Source organism: Apus apus, chromosome 15, assembly GCF_020740795.1.
Source record: "Apus apus isolate bApuApu2 chromosome 15, bApuApu2.pri.cur, whole genome shotgun sequence".
NCBI classification, from domain to species: Eukaryota; Metazoa; Chordata; class Aves; order Apodiformes; family Apodidae; genus Apus; species Apus apus.
Genome location: NC_067296.1, coordinates 1638188 through 1656156, shown reverse-complemented (window position 1 = coordinate 1656156; position 17969 = coordinate 1638188). Strand labels below are relative to the sequence as shown.

The window sequence follows — 17969 nt, the reverse complement described above, 5'->3', positions numbered from 1 at the left end:
CTGAAGGCAGGGAGGAAAACAACAGCCTTGTTAGCTGAGAAATGATGGAGGGAGCCGTGGGAATTGCAAGGAGCTGTTTATCTCTGTGGGATCAGTTTGTCATGGAATCATAGAATCATGGAATGGTTTGGGTTGGAAGGGACCTTAAAGATCACCCAGTCCCAACCCCCTGCATGGGCAGGGACACCTCCCACCAGCCCAGGTTGCTCCAAGCCCCATCCAACCTGCCCTTCAACACTGCCAGGGATGGGGCAGCCACAGCTTCCCTGGGCAGCCTGGGCCAGGCTCTCACCACCCTCACACCAAAGAATTCCCTCCTCATGTCTCACCTCAATCTCCCTCTTCCAGTTTTCATCCATCCCCCCCTTGTCCCATCCCTCCCTGCCCTTGTCCCAAGCCCCTCCCCAGCTTTCCTGGAGCCCCTTCAGGCACTGGAAGGTGCTCTCAGGTCTCCCTGGAGCCTCCTCTTCCCCAGCTGAACACCCCAGCTCTCCCAGCCTGGCTCCAGCCCTGCCCCAGCCCCCCCGTCCCTCCCTCCCTCCCCCAGCGGGCGGGCCCGGCCGATCCCCGCCCGGCGGGGCGGGCCCAGTGACTCCCGGCGCTCCCCCCGCGCAGCCACACGGAGCCCGGCCCGGCCGCCCCTGCCCGCCCGCCCGCCCGCCATGCCCTCGGACCGGCCCTTCAAGCAGCGCCGCACCTTCGGTGAGCCGGGGGAAGGAGGGAGGGATGGAGGGCGGGGGTCTCCGCTGCCCTCGGGCCCCGCCGGGCCGTGCAGGCCCCGCGCTGCGGCCTTCCGCGCTCAGCGGGCCCGGCCCCCGGGGCCCGCAGCTCGGCCCCGAGGGGCTGAGGCGGCGGCGGCGACGGGTTCTGGAGCCTGCAGGGCGAGGCGCGGCGCCGGGAGGGAGGGAGGGAGGGATCCCCGTTTCGCCGTGATCCTGGGAGCAGCCCTTGCGCGTGGGGCCCAGCGCCGCGACCCCCCCAGAACTCGGCCCTCCCTGCCCCCCCGCGGCCTGGGAGGGGTTGTTGCCCCCCCGCGATTTGACACAGCCCCGGTTGTTCCTGAGCCCCGGGAGGGTCTCACATCGCACCCACCCCTTCCCCCGAGCGAGGGGCGCCCGGGTGAGCAGGAGGTCGCCAGAGAAGGGCCCAGATGGAGTTGCCAGGCCCGGCAGTGAAATGGGCTGGAAGATCTTTGCCAGCTTTGCCAGCTGGTGGTGGGAAAGGGGCGCGTTCCTGGCAGGTTACATCCTGAGGGGGGGGTTGGTTGAGCTTTGCTGCCTGAACAACGCTGAAATCAGCGTGTCCCTGCCAAGCAAGGCCTCCTTTTGATCAGGTACTGTCCAAACACAGGTGGGGTTTTGTTTCCTGCTGGAGTTTTAAAACGGTAAACCTTCTCCTGTTGGTCCAGCCCCTCGCAGCTCTCTTGGAAACTAAATATTTGGTCATTTCTTGGGATAACCCTTCTGGCCTCTGGATGCTTACCCAGCCTTCTCCTGCCACAGCGATCGAGCCAAGTGAACATGCAGAAACAGGAATGAAATGAAGGCTGGGTGCCCTGGGATACTTTCTTGTGACCCTGCTGCCTTCTTCTAAGCTGCCTATTAAAAGCAGGAAAGTCCTAAATCAAACCCACAGTAGCCACCTACTGTTAAACTGGTGAGAGTCACCTTATTATGGTCAGGAGGAGCCTGGTTTGCCTTTGCAGATTGCTCAGGCTTTGTGTGAGCCAGAAGAAAAACAACATCCAAGGCACGGAGTAGTTGGAAGAAAGCAGGATTAAAAATAGCCCAGGAGGGAAAGAGGGAGGGGGTGAGGGAGTCTGGTGCCGGCAACTGCAAGTGCTCCTTGTTTCTGTGTACTTTCCTCTGCCCTTTTGCTCTCTCAGCTGACTGGTCTGTGGAGCTCAGTCAGGAGGAGGGGAAGGAGGAGGAGGGGGCCTGGCAGGCCACGCAGTTGCTTTGGGTCAGGGCTGGAATTGCTGGGCTGGAGAAAGTAAATACAGCTTGTTTTAGTCTTCAAATCATTACACAACAGGAGCAGGAAGAGATTGTTTACAATGCAGTTGGAGAGGGCTGGTGGAAAACATGGCCAGCGAGGCTGTACCCTCAGAATGACTTCATTTTTAAGGCTTCAGAACTTTACAGAAGTGGAACGGTTCCAAAAAAACAGAGAAAAGACAGAGTCAGGAATAGGACTGTTTACAAAAGGCACCCGGGCTCCAGTTTCATGGCAAGTGGCTTGTTCAGGGCTTGGTCTGCCACCCCTTGCTGGAGATTCTGCTTTTCTCCATGCACGTTTTTCCCCTCCTTGCATTTTTGAGATTTGTTTTGCCGTGAATTTCTTCTGCTTTGTCTGGAGTCTGCCCTGTATAAAATTTCTGGATTTCTGTTTGTCTTTGCTGAGGACTTGACAAAGGGACTGGCTGGGAAATGCCAGGGCTTTGAGCCAAGGGGTTTTGAGGGCACTGAGTGCCAACTTCTCCTGTGATCTGATGTGCCATTAGTGGTGACAGGGTGACCCGGGCCGGTCCTCGGCACGGCAGCAGCAGAGCATCTTTGGGTGCACGGGTATCGAATCTGCCAGCAGCCTTTGCTTTCATGTGCTGCACTCCACTGGAGACGCTGAGGCAGCTGTCTTCTGTGTAGTCAGATCCATTCTAGGAGTCCAAAACAATTCCCAGAACAAAGCTGTGGTCTGTGTCAAAGGAACAGCGTGTCCTGGCTGCAGCCTGACGACACCGCGGCGCTTCCCGTAAAGAGCAGGAGTCCTTTGGAGCAGTGGGCACCTCCCCCTGCTCCCCGAGTGGTGGTTCTGAACTGGCTGCTCTGAGTACAGAGGAGGGCAAGGAAGCTGGGGAAGGGCCTGGAGAATCAATCTGATGAAGAACACTTGAAGGAGCTGGGAATGTTTAGTTTGAGGAAGAGGAGGCTGAGGGAAGGCCTCATCAGTCTCTACAACTACCTGAAAGGTCATTGTAGAGAGGTTGGTGCTGGTCTCTTCTCACAGGTCGTTAGCCACAGAATAAGAGGGAAGGGCTTCAAGCTGCACCAGGGCAGGTTCATACTGGACACTAGAAACAATTTTCTCACAGCAAGAGTGGTTGGACACTGGAACAGGCTGCCCAGGGAGGTGGTGGAGTCACCATCCCTGGATGTGTTTAAGGGTCGTTTGGATGTGGTGTTGGTGGAGATGGTTGAGGGGAGAACTTTGTAGAGTAGGGGTGATGGTTGGACTGGGTGATCCCAAGGGGCTTTTCCAACCTGAATGGTTCTATGGTTCTGTGCCAGCAGGCTGCAGCTTTGTTCCCAAAGCAGAGCATGGCAGGTGTGATGATGGACATGGACCTCACATCTACCTGAAAGTGAGCTGGCCTCGTGCCCCAGCGTCCTGCCAACATAGGACACGTACGTGTGTGTCCTGTCAGTCAGCTGGAGCCCCTGGCTAGCTGACAAACATAGAGGTCTCATAGAGTCATAGAATGATTTGGGTTGAAAGATACTTTAAAGTCCATCTAGTTCCAACCCCCTGCATGGGCAGGGACACCTCCCACCAGCCCAGGTTGCTCCAAGCCCCATCCAACCTGCCCTTCAACACTGCCAGGGATGGGGCAGCCACAGCTTCCCTGGGCAACCTGGGCCAGGGTCTCACCACCCTCACAGGGAAGAATTTGCTCCTAATGCCTCAGCTAAATCTCCCCTCTTCCAGTTTTGATCCATTCCCTCTTGTCCTCTCCCTCCCTGCCCTTGTCCCAAGTCCCTCCCCAGCTTTCCTGGAGCCCCTTCAGGCACTGGAAGGTGCACTAAGGTCTCTGCAGAGCCTCCTTATGTTGGGAGATCTGCCTTTATTGCTGGGAAGCTAAGGTAAAGGCAGTGTGTGGAGTTGGGTTCCCTCTCCTCTTGGCTCTGGGGAAAAGTGCAGTGGTGCCTTCTCTGGGGGCTCCCCTGGTGTAAGCCAGCTGTGCTTATACCACATGAAAGACCAACAGTGGATGAACAGTCTGTCTCCTGCACCATCCTTACCTTGTCATAACACTTTACTGGTGCATTGGAAAAGTGTTAGTGGATTGTTGGTGGCTTGGAAAAGTGTCTTGGTCTTGGTCTGAGGTTGGCTGCTGAGTCAGCTTGTCCTCATGCTGTACTTGGGGTTTGATTGCTCTAGCAGTTGTGCTTTAGGAGCAGGAATTCCTTGAAATGAGGCTGTTGTTGCACATGGGTGCTGAGCTGCCTGGGCACGGTTATATTAATTACCAAGGACATTCTGTGACATGATTTGACGTGGGATTAATTACCAGCATTGAAGAAAACACTGGAACAAGAAGAACTGAACAAACATCCAGAACATATGCCAGCAGAACTGAAGACCACATTGATTTTTTTTATTATTTTTCTTTTATACAACAGAAGGTCCTGACTGGCAGCCAGGAATAATAAAACCTGTGTGTCCTTTGGTCATTACTTAATACTTTATTCACTATGAAAACTTCAGATGTCCCCTAGAGCCAGAAGGGTGGGGACTGCTGAATCCAGGTGCTGTAGGACTAGTTGGGCTTTTGCTGCCTCCGTCCTCAGGTAGTCATGAGCCACACAGGAGTCATCTCTCTTGGCTTCTGCCTTCCTTCCTTGGTCAGTCCTGCTGGGGATCATGGTCAGGAGAGTCACTCTGGAGGCCTTCTGATGTGTCACCCTGCTGTGTGACATTCTGGTCCACCTGCAGTGTGTAAACACCTCTGACTCTGTGGGCATGCAGTTGTTTGCTGCCTTTTGTCTTCAGAAGGCAGGTTGGAAATAGGCTGTGAGACAAGATGAGGGAATAAACACTTCTGTCTGGCATGACTCCCCAGACAGGCCCTGCAAATCCGTGCGTGTCCAGGCATGTTTGTGCACAAACAGCAATGACCCGGGCGGGCAAAGTCTCTTTGTGCACACATGTGTGTGTTGTTCTCTGTTAAAAGCAGCTCTGTCAGGAGTGCCAGTTCTTTGAGCAATGTGAAGAGTCCTGAGTAGTTCTGAGAAATCTGACGTAATTCCTGCTGTCTTGGAGGCTTGTAATTGTGAAGGTTGTCGAGATGGAAGAAAAGGTCAAACAAAAGCTAGAGGGAAGCCCTTGTGAAGGACAACCTCCCAGTGGCTGGTACAGAGGGAACTTGCAGTTCTTTTCCCAAGGCGAGTGAAAGTGAGATTAAACACTGAGCAAAAAGCCCAGTGCCTTATCTGGAACTGATGTAAATACTCTGTGTGGCACCCAAACATGGCCCAGGAGGTATTGACCGTTTGCCCCCCTGTGCTCAGGAAGTGCAGTGGGTTGGAAGTTCTGTTTGAAGCAGTTTGGATGATGGAGGTCCAGTGCTCATCCTGCATGGCCCATGGCAGGGGTGACCTGGTGCTCTGCAACCAGAGAACAAGAGTCTTGCCATGAATTTAGACTTCACAGTTGTCGTGTGGTGCTGCTTGGTCACAGGCTGAGCCCTTAGCATGGATTTGACAGCTCCAAATACTCATTCCTGGAGCCCAGTTCAAAATCACGCTTGGTTAAATTTTGCAGCTGGTCAAAAAAATAATCAAACTGGTTCCTGTTTGTCGTTTAAAATCCGTTTTCAAGCTCTGCTCTGGAGCCAGGAAGATTGGGAGCTTATGCAAATGAACAAGGCTGCTGAGATTCTTCCACAGTCACGGGGCTCCAGGAGCTCTCATTCAAAAATCCTTCCAGACGTTGCACATCTTGCCGTGGAGCTGCACGACCGAACAGGTGGTCATGCAGACAGGTCACTGGGTGCTCCACATTCCTGTTGGTAAATGACCTTCCTCTGACAGTGGAGCATCAGGCTCTACCTATGCCATGCTGCCAGGACACGTTTTGTCAGACAGTAAGTTCAAAACAGTGTAGTTTTGGTCCTGAGTCATTCATCCCATCTGGAGCCCCCCAGCTTTGCAGACGGAAGAAATTAACTGTGACCAGTGACCAGAGTCAGTGTCAGGTTTCTGCAGCACTGCTGTAGCCTCGGACAACAGCCCTTTCTTAGTAGCAAGGACAGTTTTTCCAGAGCTTGGCTGGTCCCACAGGCCCTGCCCTCCTTTCCTGGATGTGGGAGTCTCCTCCTGCCCCTCCTGCAATCCCACTGGCCTGAGAATGAGCTCTCCAGCGCTGGGGACAGGCCGGGTCAGCTGTGTGAGCCATGACACGTGCACAGGGGTGTATTTCCTGGTGGTTAGAGGTGTCTGGCCTTGGGGTGGTGTGATATTACAAAAATACTCATTTGGAATGACCTGCATAACTTGTCTGTGTCTTCAGCAGTTGCCAGCTCATCCCAGACATACCCTGATCTCAGACCATCCAATTCCTCCTCTCCTGGCAGAAAATCTCTTGGAGGGAGGACCAGGTTCTAGCAACCCTCTGCCCTGGGACTGACCACAGCAGTTTCATGAAGAAACATCTTCGGTTTTGCATCTGCTTCAGATCTGAGGCAGACCCACCCCCAAGGTTCCTGGCAGAGCCTTGTGGGGATGGTAGTGACAAAGCCAGTGTCTGGGATGTTGAGGGGCAGGGATGTCACTTGCTCCCTTCCTGCCGTGGGCAGCTGCACCCGGAGCCCTGGGGCATGGGAACACAGGGAGAGAAAGGCTCATGCCTGAATTTCTGCTCTGCTTTGCTTTCCACACACAGTTCTTGCTCAGCTCAGGAGCTGTTGACCTGGTAGCACATTGGTAACATTTCCAGGGGGTGTTTTTCTTAATACTGTTTCCTTACCAGCATTCCCATGGGTCACGGGCAGCAGGGCTGGCCGTAGGGTCCATCCCCAGGGCAGCACCAGTACCTGACCAGTGTTTCTGTAGTGTCTCCTGCCAAATGCTGTCCCTTATGCAATGGCACTGTTGGAGAACTTGCCATGTGTTTTCCTTCTGTTCCACCATCTGTATCCTGTGTCTGATGAAGCTCTGTCACACCCAGGGCTGTCCTCTCCTCGTGTGTCCGCACAGCGCCCGGCACAGCGGGGGCCTGTCTCCTGTAGCCAACGTTCCTGGGCACTGCTGATAAAAAAGGTTAATGCTTGAGAAGTCTGGCTTAACATTTCCTGCTGTTCTCCTCAGCTTGCCTAGTGATCTCATCCTGCATTGCCATGGGATACGTCATGTGCCCGCATCTTTGGGAGAACAGCTTGGGAAGGACTTCAGTTACAAAACAGCTGAGATTCTGGTGCTTTGGGCAATTTGCAAGCTTTGCTGTTGGTACTTAACAGTTGATACAGCAGCTGGAGGAGAAATAGGCAATTTTTCTGGCATGTGCAGTGCTACAAAAATACTCCTGTCTTTCAATAGACCCTCGCAGTGAAGTTTTGCCAGGAATAACCAAGAAAAAGTGTGTGTTTTTAATCTTGCTGCCATCTTGAGCTCTCATCTCCTGGCACTGGGGTGAAGCCCAGCTGCCCTTGTGGCAGATGAGTGGTGCTCACAGCAGGGAGTAGAGCTGGTGCTCTTCTCTGCAGCTCATCAGGCTGCCCAGCTCCTTCCAAACAGCAGCAGCCCCTTCATCCCCTCCTGCTTGGAGTCCCTGAGCTGCTGAAATCAGGTGTGGTGTTTGCTTCTCCTTGCAGCAAGGAGGGGCTAGAGGAGAAAATGTGGATACAGACTGGTCTGTGAACAGTTCTGGTTCACTTTACACATGGGCTAAGGATGAGTTCTAGCCAGATGCAATAGAAAAGGGGAAAGAGTGGGACAGGGGAGCTGCCACTGTGGTTCCTCAGACTTGAGGCTAGTTGAGAGCTTTACCACTCATGCATTTAATCCCTGCTGGGCATGGAGTCAGTGACCTGGAGAAAGGTGCTGCTTCAGCAGCCTGGCCTGTCCCTGTGAGGCTCCTGCAATCTGCACCCCTGGGGGACAAGGGACTGTGGTTTCAGAGGTGGGACCCTGGGGCACTGGCATGTAGCTGGAGAGATGATGTACCTTGTTACTCTCTGTGTGGCATCTCTTTTGGTGTGATGGCCAAGGGCCACCTTTGGCTCCTCTGGAAGCAAAGGTGGTGGTGGCTGCCAGCCTTGTGCTGGAGCTGGGGGTGCTTCCAGGGAGCAGAGAGGGTGTCAGACACATGGCTGCCCTTCAGCACATGCAGCCTGGACTAGTTGGGTCTCTGAGATTATCTGCATTGCCAGCCATGGGAACATGCAAAGGCTGCAAATCTGCCTTCAGTGAATTGCTTCTTAGACTCTTCTGATTACCTGCATTGTGGGGCCTTCCTGTGCAACCAGTTCTGTGATCCCACAGGGAAATGCATGATGTCTAGGAAGTCCATCCACGTGGCCATGTGATCATAGAATGGTTTGAGTTGGAAGGGACCTTGAAGATCATCTAGTCCCAACCCCCTGCATGGGCAGGGACACCTCCCACTAGAATAATGCTGCTCCAAGCCCCATCCAGCCTGGCCTTGAACACTTCCAGGGATGAGCCATGATAGCATGGAGAGAGCTGCAGGGCAGAGTGGATACTGAAGCTGGGAAAATGAGCCATCCATGAGGACACACAGCTTTCTGCAGGCTCCCTTGGTGCCTGAGATGCCTGCAGTCAAGCTGCCTAAAGTACTGAGGCAGATAAGTGTTGTCCACTTCTCTGGATCTCCAGCCTGTTAGGTGCTCTGTCCTGCTGCAGCCTGTGCACAGAGAACATGTGGGAGCAGAGCTCTGCAGAGGGGGGATGTGCTGCTCAGGATGGGTGCTGTGCCTTGGGTGCTTGTGTGCTGGGTACCTTGTGTCCTTCAGCATTCCTGGAGGGATACTGCTGCACCAGTGTCACATGCAGTGCTGATTTCTACGTAACTCCTTGCTGATTGGGACCTCAGGGGAAAATTCTGTCACAAGGATAACTCTGAATGTCCTGGAGCATTGAACGGGGTGAAGAGGAAACACAAGGAACTACATCTTCAGTCATAAAACCCAAAACAAATATGCCCAAATTTTCCATTACATTTAAATAATCTTTCTCTGTTTTCAGACCCCATGGAGTCCTACAGAAGAAAGGGCTAACAATTCCTAGCAGAGGGATATTTTCCTCTCAGAGGAGACAGAAATGGTGCTCAAAAGCTTTTTTGACCCAGTGATTGTGTAGTCTTGTGGCCTCTAAAGAAGCTCCAGTCTCTTCCCAAAGTAGTATCTAGCCAAATCCAATTCACAAGCAGGGTTTTATTGAGTGGCTAGAGGAGAGATGCTGAATGTTTGGAGGGAGAAAACACACTCAAGCACATGCACTTACCCTGCCTGGTCGTGAGGAACAGGCTGTGTGAAGCGGGTTCTGCACCATGACGGTGTGTGTGGCTGGATGGTTCCACAACAGGTCCTGCAACACCCAGATCATGCATTTCTAGGCAGTCCTTAGTCGTTGGCCTCCACCACCTACTGTGATCCATGACACTGCTGCCCCTGGCCACTTCAGGTGAGCCTGTGGGCTGTGAGGCACTTCCCAGAGTAATGGTCAGGCAAGGAGTGTAGGTCTGTATGCTCCCAGGGGGAGCACCCACAGAGCTGTACCTGGCCCTGGCACAGCTGCTGCCCCTCCTTTCTGCTCCATGGAATTGTGGAGGGCCCTCTGGGGAAGCTGTGAGGGGCCACTGGAATTCTCCTCGTGTGCTGCCTGTTGTGTGTGTCACTAAACATGAACTCTGGAGGAAAATGGGTTAGAAAGTGTGAGAACAACTGTGGAAGAAAATCTTTTAGTATGTGGGTCGTGTCCGGGCTGAAGTTTTTCCTTCTGTTTCTGTAACAGGTCTGTCAGGCCAGTGGCTGTTGTAGCTGCTGTATAGATCTGTGGTAGTGAAGGAGTCCTCCTTGGCTGAGGTACTGTGCCAGGAGGAGCTTGGAAGTGCACAACAGGCAGAAGGAAATGGCTAAAACCCAGCCCCAGTTGGAGAATCATCTCCTCTGGGGAAGCCTGACAGAGAGCCTGAACTTCCAGAGCTGAGCCCCTAAAGCTGCCCAGCACTGATGGTCACGAGCTGACTTGGTGAAGACAGATTTAGGAATACAGTTTTGTGGTCCTTATGGTCTCATTTAATTGATTTGGTTTCCATGTGTGTTGTCCAGTTCTACCATGCAGGGTGGAATGTCCCGGGCCTGGGGGATGATGGGGTGGTAGGAAACCAGGAAGGGTTGTGACAGCTGGCTGCCCATCTCCCTGCTGCAAAGCACAGAATTTGCATTTCTTTTGCAGTGTCCCTCTTTGTCAGCTGGTGGCTTTTGGGGCGGTTACCTCAGTTTTGCCTGAGCTCACAGGCAGGGGTTTCTAACTTTGTTTCTCCTTCCCTCCCAGCGGATCGTTGTAAAGAAGTGCAGCAGATCCGAGAGCAGCATCCGAACAAGATCCCGGTGAGTTGTTGTTCTTGCTGTTCTGCCTTAGACCTTGTTGTCCTGACCTGACCTCCCCCAGCCAGCCAGGGGGGTTGCAAACCTTTGCTCCCCAGAATCAACACAGACACTCTCCATAAGCTTCCAGTGCCTTGTGCTGCTGAGCAGCAGACCATGTTCTCAGCAGTGCAAAATGCAGCCTTTCCCTTCAGCTTCATGCCTGCTCCACAGTCAAGGAACTGATTTGATCTCAAATCTGCTCCCAGGCTAGTACAGCAGGAGAAATCTCTGAAATAGCCTTTGTTATTGTGGTAGTAGCCACCTGACTTTTCTTGGATAGCTTAGTAAGAATTTCTCTGTGTCTGCCCAGAGAATACATGTGAGATGCTGTTCACTGTGTTGAGAGAAAAGAGACTCTGGAGGATCCTTCCCCTTCTGGGCTTTCCCAGAACCTGTTGTTGACATGTGTAGGTGAGACTCCATTAACTGCCTCCAGTTCTTCTTCCCATGTCAGACCTAATACTGTCTTGCTCTTTGGCTGTCAGTGTGCTTTTGATACCCTAGCTGAGTATTCGCTTCTCTTCCTGAGAAGGTGGAGAACTTGGAGAAATACTGTGCTTGGGGCTTGCTTGAGTTAGTATTTGCAATTTCATAGCATGGATGGCCAACAAATGGGATGTGTTCCTAGTTCAGCTTGTTCTCAGTGTTGGATGAACATCAGCCTTGTCTATTGCATACAATTTAGCCTTCAAGGCTTAGTGTCTCAAACTGCTCTTGGCACATACTAGTCCAGTCCTGCCTGCTTTCTTAATTTGGTTTTAGCTCAGCATGCTCTGGCAAAAAGCCTTCCTTCTCTTCCTTCTCTTCCTCCACCACTGTGGTGTCCATGTGTTGTCAGCTCAGCAGAGCTGCACTTGCCCCTTGCAGCACACTGAGCACCAGTGTCTGTATAATAGAATCATGGACTGGTTTGGGTTGGAAGGGACCTTAAAGATCATCCAGTTCCAACCCCCTGCATGGGCAGGGACACCTCCCACCAGCCCAGGTTGCTCCAAGCCCCATCCAACCTGCCCTTCAACACTGCCAGGGATGGGGCAGCCACAGCTTCCCTGGGCAACCTGGGCCAGGGTCTCAACAGCCTCACAGTGAGGAATTTCTTCCTAAATCTACACATATAATCTACACATTACTGACCACTGCTTTTATTCCTGGCATTAGGCTGGCTCTGCATTTCTCCAGAGCTGTGGCAGGGCTCATTGCAGTGCTGCAAGGCTCTAGCAATAAGGCTCTAGAAATAAGTTGTCTATAAAATGCACAGACACATATCTCAGGTGCCTGTAGGCAGATGCTTGTTGCCTGGGAAATGAACAGGAGGAGGCAGAGCTCTGCATCCACGTGCAGAATTTTCCCAGCGTTAACTGAAACCTGCTGGGAGAGCTTCCATGGCTGGAGTCCTCTTTGTGTTGGGGTCAAACACCATGTGCCCCAGGAGAAGGCCTCTGGGTCAGGAGGACCCGGCTGCTGGTGTGGTTGTCTGGGCAGTTGTGGGTGTGCAGGGAGGTTTAGCCATGGCAGAGACCTGAGCCCTCCCACACCTGCTCCAGTGACCTCTTTGTTCAGGGCCTTACTGTCCTCGGCAGTGACCTGAGTGCCAGCAGTGGGGGAGGATGAGGGCTCAGCTGAAGGCTCAGCTGCTTTGCTTTCCTGGGCTGATGGACACGATGGGGCAGGATACTTTCTAGCTGCAAGTTTTGCTGGAGCAGTAAAAATCACCAGGAGGAGAGAAGAGCATTGAAGGTCTTGGGGTGTCTAGCTGTGTTTGTGTTTTTGGTATCTCCACAGGCCTGGTCCTGGTTAGACCTAGACACCAAGTTTGACATTTCTCTTCTCCTTTACACATCCATGGTGCTGCAGTCCCTGTCTGTAGCTTTCAGTGGCAGAGCTGTGAGCAAAGCCCTGTGCTGCAGAAGGGGGCAGGGTGTGGGGGGCAGCTGTGGGTCTGAGCAGTGCTGGGCAGGCAGGTGGGCTGCAGCAAGGGCTTGGTCTTCTGTGAAAGGCAGGAATGGTGTTTGCCAAGTGACTGGCTTCCCTGGGGAGGCACTTGGAATTACCAAAAGGGTTTGAGCCCAGGGGGAATTCGGGAGAAGATGGCCCAGGTCACATACCCTTAGGGCTGGCAGAAGTCACAGCAAGCTCTGCTGCAGCTGCTGCCCTCCGCTTGCTTCTGCAGTTTCCACTCATGGCTCTTGGGTGTGTCCCTTTTTGCTTTGACAGAGGGCCAGGAGGATTTACAGAGTGCACAGCCTGGCTTTGTGCCCAGGGAAGGGCATTCCTCTCCTGTTTCCCTGAGGGTACTTCCAGAGGTGCCTGAGGAAGAGGCTGTGCAGCACACATGTGGGGAGAGAGCTGCTGGAGTGTCAGTCTGAGGCCACCAGAGACAAAGTAGTAGATAACCTGGACTCTGCCTGAGGTGTGGGGTTCTCTGCTGGTGTTTGAAGGGAGATCACATCCCAGGACACCTCACTGGCACATTTAGTAAGGAGACAGGCAGGAGCCAGGGGCTTCCCAGTGTTTCCCTATCTACCTCATGCCAGGGCTGTTCCTAGGAGGGCTGTTCCCAGGAGCTGCAGACCCCCTGTTCAGGACTGACATGTCTCAGGATGGATCAACACCAGAGCACCTTTTGGACTGAGAGGTGTTACTGTATATATTCCCACTAAAGGACCTTCAGCCTGCTCAGCCCGAGGGGGACAGGATGGGGCTGTTGGTGCTCCTGTGTTTGTGTCAGTGCTCGGTGTGTCTGTGTTGATGTGTGGCTGGCTGTGTCCGTAGGTGTGTGTGTGTTCCTGCTGGGAACATACTGTCAGCCTTGCTGCTTGCTGGATCAGGGGGCATGGAGTGGTGGCAGCCTGGCCTCTGTCCAGCTGCCAGGTCTGTCCAGCCCCAGAACAAGGGTTGAATTTATAAATGCTGCCCAAGCCTCATCTGTGATGGCACCAGGACCCCAGGCTCTGCCCTGTCTTGCCCTCGTGCCCAGCTCGTGTTATTTCTGCACGGAGATCAGGTGGGTTCCCACTGCAAGAGCAGGTGTCCCACACTGAGGAACCCCCTGGCCTGAGGCAGCAGCTTGGAAGAGGGACACGAGAAGGGAGATGGCTTTTTATACCAACCCTGTGGCCACAGGGATGTAGTATCAGCATTTGATCATGCATTTCCCTGCACAGCTGGATGAGAAGATTTTGTCCATCAGCCACCTGTTCCATAGCTGGGTTACCCAAACAGCAGCTCATGCTCTGGAAACAGAAACTCTTGGAGCTGTTCTACATGACAGACCCTCTGCCTGCTCAGGGCACCAGGCTCCTTAAACAGCCAGAACATCCTTCTCAGCCCATTCTTGGACCGCCTGGGAGCCTTTTCTTTGTGGGATGGAACTGGCTGGTAATTAGAGACATCTGCCTCTGCTCCTGCTAGATGTAAGTGAGAGAAGGGGCCCGGCCCAGGTGTCCAGGGCCCTCTCTGCGTGTGCAGGTAGGTGCACACACAGGTGCTGGGAAGCTGCCTCTTTGTGCAAACTGCTTGGGTTAGAAACCCAAGGTCCTGCTGTTGCCTCTGTGTTTCCCAGTGGCCAGAGCAGCATCCCTGGATGTGGCTGTTTCAAGTGTCCAGCCCCTTGAGACTTATCATCTCCCTACAGCCACGACCTTCATCTGCCCAAGTGAGACTCAGATTAAATAGAGTAGGATGGTTCTGCTTGTCTTTGCCCTTCCCCTGCCCTCCTCCTGGAGGGACAAAGGGACGTTAGCGGGTTGGTAAATGTCATCTTGATGCATGATTTAGTCTGTTGCAGAAGACTGTTCTTTCATCAGGTCCCCATTTTGCAAAAGGGGTGAATACCTGGCTTTGACACTCTCTCTCAGACATGGCAAATGTAAGAATGCACTGGTGGATTTATTCCTGGGGCCTTCATGTGCTGCTTGTCGGGCCCTCGGGCTCCTGGGTTCCCCTTGTGTGAGCCTTGTCCAGGATGGGCTCTGCAGAGCTCCCACCAAGGCACCTCCCACCCCTCCCTCAGCCAGGAACTGCCCACACCACCAGCTTGGCCCATCCTGCTGGCTCTTGAGAGAAGCCCTGCAGCCTGGGGGACTCCTCAGGCAATCCCACCCCACTGGTGGTACCACAGCATCCCAGCCAGGTGGGCTGTGGTGTGCACAGGCAGCAGGAGCTCCACGTCTGTGCTGATGGACGCTGCTGGGTCAGCAAACCCGAAGGGAGCAAGTCAGCGTTCCCGAGAGGTTCACGGGATCCTTTTGGCTCCACAGAGCCATCTCCTGGGAATCCTCATCTCTGCATGCTGCTCCACCCCTTCCCTGCCCAAAGGCACTGGCAGTCTCCTGTGTGTTTTGTGAGAAGACCCAGGAAAACGATTTATGGGAACTCCTTGCCTTGCAGTAAAAAATTATGTTCAATCTCATCTCCAGGAGGATGATGAACTGATGAGTGTACAAGTGTCTGTGGAGAAAACAGCTGGGTACTGGAGAGGTGGGAGAGTCAGGGTATCCCTGTCATGGGAATGTAGGGGCTTTGTAAGTACTATCATTACTTAATCCAGCTGCCCACCACCGTGCTCCTTGGCATACAAATCACACACTCCTAGGCTGGCTTAGAACAGCAGCTGTAGCTGTCAGCAGACACTCCTGAACAGAAGAAGTTCATTTGTTACACTAGGAAAACTGCACAGAAATCAGTGTTGAGGCATTTCAGACTGTAGGTGTGGTAAGAGCTTTCCCAAGCAAGGTCTCCTGCAGGAGAGGACAGGGTGGGCTGTCCCCGTGGTGGCACTGTGCTGAAGTACCCTGGAAGCTCAGCACACAGTTGTGGTGGCACCCGAAGTGACCAGTGATTTCTGATCCTTTTTGGAGTCAGTTTGTGCAAGTGTTAAGATGAGGAGTGGGACTGGCCAAGTCCAAGCTCCCCCTTTCTGAAGGAATGCCTGGGGTGGCTTTGCAGTGAGTTCTAGAACCTGTTTCTTTGGGAACAGCTCTCCAGGAGCAAGCAGGGTGATGCTGAATGGCAGCAGCCCAGACCCGTGGCACGAAAGGAAGGAGAATGCCTCTTGTTGTGCACCTTGAGCTCAATCCTTGGCTCAAGCCAGCAAAACCTGTGGGTCTGGTGGGTCTGAAAGCCATGTTCAAATACACTGCACTCCTCTTCTGTCAGGGGAGGGGGCTCAATCCATCTCCTAATGCCTCTGGTGTCTCAGCCAGCCAGAGCAACTGGTGCTTCAGTTCCCTTGTCCTGGACCGTCTCCCCCATCTGGCTCAGGCAGAGAACTCTGCTGAAGAGCTGCAGCCAACCTGATGGTCACTGCTCAGGCCTTTTGCTTGGTTTTCCAGGGAGGCTGAAGCAAAGTGGGGCCTCACCTCAACTGTTCCACTTGTGCTAGTTGGATTTGTGCTTGACCTTGGGGCACTGGAAACTGAGCCTCACCCTGCCGTGGGCTTTCTCCCCAGGTCATCATCGAGCGCTATAAAGGGGAGAAGCAGCTGCCAGTGCTGGACAAGACCAAGTTCCTCGTCCCAGACCACGTCAACATGAGTGAATTGGTCAAAATAATCCGGTGAGTGGGGTGGCCCTGCCTGGCATGCTGTGAACCTGTCCTCCCCACAGGCCCTGCTGGTGGGGGGAGGCAGAGGCAGGTGCTGAGGGTGGGGATGGGGACATGGAACCACAGCATCCATGTCTTGTGCTACAGACTGTCTGGGGGCTGGGAGGTGGAGGCAGGTGCTCAGCATCTGGTGAAGGACTGTAACCTCTGCCTCACAGCGACTCCATGAGCTGGTGAGGGGGACTTCCATCCTTCAGCTCAGCTGGAAGAGGTCCCTCTGCTGGGCCCTTGCCAGCAGCACTTGGAGAAAAGGCTTTTGCCACGTCCCAACTCAGAGAATCATAGAATGCCAGGTTGGAAGGGACCTCAAGTATCATCTGGTCCAGCCTTTAGATTCAGGGGCCCTGGAGCCCCGCGCAGCTCGGCGGGGCTCAGACACCGTGTCCTGAGCCTGTGGGAGGGGGTCCCAGCTGCTCAGGCCTGGCCCCACGTGAGCAGCAGTGCTGGGGAGGTAGAACCTGCTGTGCCAGTGCCTGCCCAGCTGGGCTGACCCAGGCCCTCCTGTCCTTGTCCCCACAGGCGCCGCTTGCAGCTGAATCCCACCCAGGCTTTCTTCCTGCTGGTGAACCAGCACAGCATGGTGAGCGTGTCCACCCCCATCTCGGAGATCTATGAGCAGGAGAAGGACGAGGATGGCTTCCTCTACATGGTCTATGCTTCCCAGGAGACCTTTGGCTACTGAGGCCTGCTGAGAGGGGCCATGTGGAGACAGATGAACTGAGGCGCACGGGCCCCCGGCCTGGCAAGACAACACAACCAGAGGCTGAGGAGAGGGGGACTGTGCTGACCCCCTTTCTCACCCTCCCTCCCTCCCTCCCCGTCACCAAAGAGGCTCGTGGCGTGTGTTGGACTCGCACAACCCTTCAGCTCCGTGCAGCTTAGCCCTGCTCCCCACACACCCCCCCCCCCAGGCGCAGACTCTGCACCAGGGGCCTCGGCTCCCCCGTCCCCCCGGCCTCGGTGTCCCCTCCAGCCGCTCTCGCCGCGCTCTGTGTCCCCTGCTTGCAGCCACCGCCCGAGCGCTCCGGCCGGGGGAGAGGACAGGGCACTGGCACCTGCAGCCCAGGGAGAGCCTCTCCTCCCAGGCACTGGGAAAGGGCAGGGCTGCCAGAGCAGCAAACAGAGGTTACCGTTGCTCCCGAGTTTTAATTGGTTTTAATTACACCCATATCAGATTCTTGGTGCTACTGAGTAGATGTAGGCGTCTCCGTAGGGCTGTGGATAATGTAGATCCTTCAGATTTACTTGATGGGTTGTTTTTTGTGTTGTTTGGGTTGGTCTTCTCTTTAGGGATAGATTGGAAGGGGGAGAGGGGGGGATCTTTCCTGTGTTCTGTAGGTCAAGAAATCAGGCTTCATTGCACTTTAAAGCCTAGTAGATGTCAGAGTGGAATTTACTTTTAATTTATACAGGTTTGCCATGTAGAGGGCTGCTCCTCTGTTGGCAGGTGTACCTAGATTGTCTTGGGCTCCTTTTTTTTGTTTGTTTTTAGTACAATTGATTTCCCTTCTCTCTGTCTCCCCATTGCATGCAGTTTTTCAGTCTCAGTGTGCAGAGTTGGCTCAAGGAATGTACTGGTTTCTATCGGCGATGTTCCCTTTCCTGTTTCTCATGTATTATACCAAAATAATGTATATGATAAAATCCCACCCAGTTTAATCTATAAAAAGGTCTATATATAAAAATATATATATAAAATAAACATAAACTCAAGTCGTGTCTTGTAGGAATGTTCTGTCCCCATCTCATTTGTCTGTGTTAATGTCCCCAGGGCCAAGGAAGAGTGATGCATGTTCCCCATGGTCACTGGTGCAGTGATGCCTGCCCGGGCTGTGGATGGAGCTGGTCACTCCAACCATGGCAAACGGGCCTGGCTGGGGAGGAGAGGCTGAGGCCAACGTGGCAGCTCAGTTGAGAGGACAGAGCACTGGGTACTGAGGTGGGAAACATGGTTACCCACAGCTCTGCAAGCACCGC

The 17969-nt window shown here is 53.8% G+C and overlaps 1 protein-coding gene across 1 annotated transcript; it reads left to right on the top strand.

Annotated features, from left to right (window-relative positions):
- The first annotated feature begins 604 nt into the window (after nt 1-604).
- MAP1LC3A (microtubule associated protein 1 light chain 3 alpha) lies at nt 605-17705 on the top strand. Its single transcript, XM_051632837.1, has 4 exons — nt 605-702; nt 10293-10348; nt 15838-15944; nt 16512-17705. The coding sequence occupies exons 1-4, from the start codon at nt 663-665 to the stop codon at nt 16672-16674; spliced, it is 366 nt and encodes a 121-aa protein (XP_051488797.1). The 5' UTR covers nt 605-662; the 3' UTR covers nt 16675-17705.
- The last annotated feature ends 264 nt before the right edge of the window (nt 17706-17969 follow it).